The sequence below is a fragment of the Micropterus dolomieu genome, unplaced genomic scaffold (assembly GCF_021292245.1).
Source record: "Micropterus dolomieu isolate WLL.071019.BEF.003 ecotype Adirondacks unplaced genomic scaffold, ASM2129224v1 contig_14065, whole genome shotgun sequence".
In the NCBI taxonomy this organism is placed as follows: domain Eukaryota; kingdom Metazoa; phylum Chordata; class Actinopteri; order Centrarchiformes; family Centrarchidae; genus Micropterus; species Micropterus dolomieu.
Window position 1 is genome coordinate 1 of NW_025743051.1, and position 5,888 is coordinate 5,888.

Sequence of the window (5,888 nt, forward strand, 5' to 3'; positions counted from 1 at the left end):
GCCCGGCTGGTATATATTAACGCCCGCCCGCCTGGTATATATTAACGCCCGCCCGGCTGGTATATATTAACGCCCGCCCGGCTGGTATATATTAACGCCCGCCCGGCTGGTATATATTAACGCCCGCCCGGCTGGTATATATTAACGCCCGCCCGGCTGGTATATATTAACGCCCGCCCGGCTGGTATATATTAACGCCCGCCCGCCTGGTATATATTAACGCCCGCCCGCCTGGTATATATTAACGCCCGCCCGGCTGGTATATATTAACGCCCGCCCGGCTGGTATATTAACGCCCGGCTGGTATATTAACGCCCGCCCGCCTGGTATATTAACGGCCACGTGATGGATTGGTTTTGTGGTTGCTTGAACGTCCCGGCTGCCCTTAGAGGTGCTGATGATCCAGTACGTTCAGTGTAAACGCTGTCACACTTACCGTCTGGTTTTGTGTGTTTGTAGGTCAGCAGAGCCAGCCTCAGAGCTTGATGACAGACTACAGTAAGGCCTGGGAGGACTACTACAAGAAACAAAGTACGACGTCTCTCTGTCCGTCTACTCCCTGTAACAACAGGAGGGTGGAGCTTGTCTTTCTGATTGATTGGGATTTCAGTTCATTTAGTGTGTAAATTCTAGATAGATCTATACAAAAGGTGACGGGAAGCAGCATGAAGGGGTTAAGGCACCAAAACTACTGGCTTAGATTAAAGAAAACCTCACGTTTGGGTTAAATTTAGTAGCCTACCTTACTTATATGACTTAAGTTACTTATCTAACATCACTAAAAGGAACAAGGTCTCCTGGGTGAAACCACCCGTCCACCCACCTCTAGCCTCCTTTTAGCGTTGAACAATGAAGGGCTTCCCCCCCCCGGGGTGTTGAACTATGACACGAAAGGCTGCCATGTGCGTCCCCAAAGGACGTGATAAAGCGTAGCTATTTGGCGCTCTGGGAATGAGAACAGGCTGTCTGAGCTGTCTGTGTTCAATGACAGTACGCCGAACCTGCAGCTTCTCTGCTTTACGGAGCTTTAGAGCTTCTCTCAGCTCGCTGTTTATCTGCCCGGCTGCAGCTTTCATGGTCAGGCTCGCTCCCAACGCCTGAATGGCGTCATTTCCAGAGAAGAAGCTGTAAAAAGCCGCCGTACACGAGCAGCTGACTCGGTCAGAGAGCAGCTGGTGAACATGGTGGAGCATTTAGCAGCTACAGAGCCAGATGTTTCCCTCAGCAGCTGGTGGAGACCAAACACAGAGCTAACAGAGAGAGAACACTGGACTCGCCTTCATCAGGTGACACAAACGCCATCGTGTCGCTCTGTAGCTCGGCATGTCGGCTTAAAGGCGATGAGATGTTATTTTTTTAAACGTGTCCTCATGTTGCTCTGTGTGTCTGCAGGTCAGTCGTCTCAGCAGAGTTCGGTGCCAGACTACACTGCAGCGCTAGCAGAATACTACAGACAGCAGCCCTACATGTGGAACCCCGCCCAGATACAGGTAACACACAGGAAGCTGATCAGGGACCTGCAGGCTCACCTGAAGTTCACCTGTTGCAGGCTGTGGTTTGTAGTTTAGTCAAGACAAATTTTATTCTCCCACTCATGTATTAAATCCATTAATCCATCCACTAGCTGCAGTGCAAACAACAGAGTCTTCGTTCTGTCAGTAGGAACTCATTATCTTCTACCTGCAGGCTGAAGGTCAGAAGGCTAACGATGAGTTTCATTATCGATCAATCTGACGATTAATTGATCAGTTTTTTTGGTCTATGAGCAGTCAGAAAATGGTGAAAAATATTGATCAGTGTTTCCTAACGATGGCATCCTCAAATGTTTTGTCCAAAACCCAAAGAAATTCAGTTTACTGTCGCATAGGACGAAAGAAAACAGTGAATATCCAACGAAGGTTAAAGTCAAGGGCAACTGGACTTGGTTGAAGATACTGGAAGACGTTTCATACCTGAAGAAGCCCTTTGAATGAGGGACGAAACGTCTTCCAGTATCTTCAACCAAGTCCAGTTGCCCTTGACTTTAACCTTCGTTGGATAACTATGACCTGGATGACTGAGAATCTTCACAGACAAAACAGTGAATATTTACATTTAAGAAGCTGGAATTAGAGAAATTGGACTTTATTTCTAATAAAAATGACTCGATTATTGGATTTTAAAAATAGTTGGCAATTAATTTAAGAACTGACAACTGAGCGATTAATTGGCTTATCGTTGCAGCTCTAGTGCTCAGTGCAGGCCAGTATGGCGTGGGCCCATCTTTCGACCTGTGAGAGCTGTGCTGCTACTGGCCGCTCCGACTAACCGACCGGGTTCAGATTCAGGTTCCCAAACCACGCAAACAAGACAAAACGACAGCACAGACCCAACAAGATGTTGCTGTTCCCTCTTAGAAACGTCAGCTGCTGTTGTCGAAACCAGTAACCCCGATCACCTGTGAACAACACTGAACAACGATGTCATTTCCTGTCTCTTTAGGATCACTAGAGGCTCCTCCCATCACCCGGCGAAGGCCTCGGATGGTCGTCGGCGGCCACCGGATCGGGGTTTCTAGCAACGCTCTGCCGCTTCCTCCTTCCTTTTTTTTGTAGAGAAAAACTAAGGATTAACTGAAAATCACGAACTCTCTCTTCTTTCTGTTTTTTAACCTTACAAAGTTGATATTTTGTCGGGCAGATTTTTTGGGACTAGCCTCTGGTCTCTCTCTCCACAGTGTAGACCTGATTTTTTGTTTTTGTTTTTGTTTTTTATCAAACTTGAACTTAAAGATGTATCAGTGTGGCTTTGAACAAAAACAAAAAAATCCAGTATAATCTATATTTTGTCTAGTTTTATTTTCCAATAAGAAAACGGTATGAGGCTTAGCAGTCTTGAGTAAGAAAATCAGATATTATTATTATTATTATTATTATTATTTTGTTGATAATGTTTTAAAGCATGCGACAGATTGTGTGTTGACTCTCAGTTATTACTTTTTTTTGGCATAGAAATATTTTAATAGCGTCAGATGGAAATTTAATGTTTTACCGTCAGAGACAAAACTGTTTTTTTGTACTAAATTTGTGCTCGCTGGGTCTTTGTTCTCGATCTAATTTTACCTGTTTAGTCGCCATCTTGGAGGTGCAATGACGCGTTTATTGTTTTCTTTTGGTTTGATGACAGTTCTTATTCCTGTATCTCTATAGTGATTCTTTAGTTTTTATGATGTAATGATGAATAAATGACGATTTATATTGCGTTGTCTAAAGCCAGATCTCTCTGTGGTCAAACACTTTGTGTCCTCCGCAGGATTTAAACTCCACCCCCCGCCTCAACTTTCATTACAAAGAAGGCGGAAATGACTGTTTTCTTATAGAGTGAAACTTTATTATTGTTGTTGTAACTTAGTTCTGCATTTCTACTTTGCCGATTTGTTTGTAAGAATAAGTGTTAGGAGCTGAGCAATGAAGTTATCGATCCTATTAGCAATTTGTTTGGGCAAACGAGCGCGTTAGCTGAATGCACAAGTTAGCTGAACGATGTTTGTTAGTGACAAAGATGTGTGTTACCTCAACTGTGTGTTAGCTGTGTGAATGTGGTGGTTCTGTAAGCTGTAGTGTGCGTGCGTGTTAACTAAATGTTAGGAGAACAAACGATCTGTTAAGCTAAATGGTGCGTGTTAGCTGAATGTAGACGTTAACTGTCTCTCGGTGAAAAGATGTGGCGTCTGAACTGTGTGTGTCTTCTCGATGAACAAGTTTTGTTATTTGAATGGATGTTGTGGCTCAACCGTTATGTGTGTGTGTTAGCTGGATGCGAAGCTATTTAGTTAAGCGTGCGCTAACTTAATTGCGTAATGCTGCACTCACGACATATCGACAGGTGATAAGAAACATCCACGTCCGCCTCCTGGTGGCAACAAAAGTCGGAGATAATTTGAATTTTCTACAGCTAAAATATGATGAACACAACTGTCAGCAAACTGACTCCAAAGAACCCCAGCCGAAACACTAATATTATCCATTTTGCTAATTAGAAAGAAGCTGTTTGCATCTAATTTTACTTGCTAACGAACTGCCGTAACAATGTGAAATGATTAAACATAGTTAATTTAGGTTTAATATCCATTTCAGTGGCTAGCAAACGGGGTAACATCTTTAAACAATGTGTCAGTGTGCCTGAATTATCCCTGATCCTCCTGACGTGGCGTGAATGCAGCATTAGCTGAATGTCCGTTAGCTAAACAGTGTGTATGTAGGCTGTACTATGTGTGTTAAGGCTGGGTTAGGCTTCTCCAACAGTTTGGGTGGCTATTTTATATATTTACAAACGTGAAGATATTCTTTTGCTTTTCCTTTTTCGAGCCCGAGACGTTTGTGCACCTTCGCCGAGCGTGTAACTCCAGCCTTAGCCGTATGTTTGTTAGTATTGTGTGTTTTCTGATGTGTATTTCTGTGCGTTAGCTGAGCGTCGTGTGTGTGTGTGTGTGTGTGTGTGTGTCGGACCACAGAGAGGTTTGCCTTGTGTTGAGGGGAGATCTGGCTGTTGTTGAGTTGAATATTGAATCAGTGGTTATGCTTCTTGTATGTGTGACGATGATGATGATGATGATAATAATAATAATGACGACGATAATAATGAGTTCTCCTGTACAGGGGGTCTATTTAAATCTGTTCATCCAGTTATGAATATTCAGTTTGTCTATAAGATAATATGGTTTGTGTAAATTTCCACTCTCTGGCGGGTGCTCTCCAGTTTAAAAGTGTGCTTTGTTATCCTGTTTAAAAATGAGATTGTTTAATTCACATGTTGTGTCTAACCGATTTTTGCAAAGAGAAGCTATGTTATATTCTCAAGACTGCTAGGCTAACTGTCTCTCTCTCTTCTCCTCGTCTTTCCGTCTGTCTGTCTGGACGCCGCCACGTTAAAAAAAAAAAAGAAAATTTTTCGGGTCTCTTTTTTTTTTTTTTTTTCAACACGTCTGTAATTGGACCATGTGACTACACGGGCGTGTTGAACGGTCCCGTTTGTTAGCGTGGCGGCTCCGGGGCGAGGAGAGCTGTAGTGAGGGGGGTTTTTACTCCCTGTAAAATTATATTAAAAAAACAAAAAACACCGGAGTGGGCGGTGAACTGGTGTCCAGGTCCAGGTGCAGGGTGGACTCTAAGGAGCTGGACTGGGTCCCGAACCAGCTGGGCAGCGAGGTCACACATAGCCTCCCGGCGCCCCAGAACCAGGACTAGACACGACACCACCCATCCCACTCCGGTTTAGATCTTCCTAGTCCCGACCCCTGGTCCTGAAGGGGTGACGGGGAGCTTTTTGGTTTCATGGTTTCTGTTGTTTTTCTAATGGACAGACGTCCTAACTGTAACCTGCAGATTTTTCTATTAGATTCTATTGACAGATAAAGTTGTGTATGAACCCGAGCCACGAGACTGTCGGTGGCCGAGGAAGAGGAAGATGGATGATGATGATGATGATTAACATGAGGGCTAATAAACAGGCTCATTCTTTCTGACTGGCTGTGTTTTTATCTCCTGATCGACAAAAACTAAAAAATGAAATGTGAACTTAACTTGAGCCAAACTGTTTTGGCAAAAGTGGCCAGAAAGTCCTGGAAAAGTACAAGATCTCAGGCTGCACGCCAAAGTGACTCAGGTCGGATGTGTTTTATCCCGGTGTGAACAACTCGCATGGACTGTTCCAGTTCAGGTTGAGCTACTTTCATTATGTGGTTCAAATTAGATACAGGTCGGATGTTTTTTAAATGCGACCTCAGTCTGGACGGTCAGATCGAACTTCATGCGACTATGACGTCACTCTATAGCGGCCGTCGCCACAGCGGGAGCCCGACGCAAACACACATGCTAACCTTCCCGAGTTTCCTCCCGGGGGCCTCAATT

General features: G+C 44.1%; 1 protein-coding gene across 1 annotated transcript; it reads left to right on the plus strand.

The window, feature by feature from the left end:
* Positions 1–459: 459 nt before the first annotated feature.
* Positions 460–5,503, plus strand: LOC123966710 (far upstream element-binding protein 3-like; the record flags this gene model as incomplete). The annotated part of the gene is given in 3 exon segments (XM_046042842.1): positions 460–531; positions 1,393–1,490; positions 2,482–5,503. Coding segments are annotated over 3 exon segments (179 nt in total), but the record flags the coding sequence as incomplete, so codon positions are not given.
* Positions 5,504–5,888: the final 385 nt, after the last annotated feature.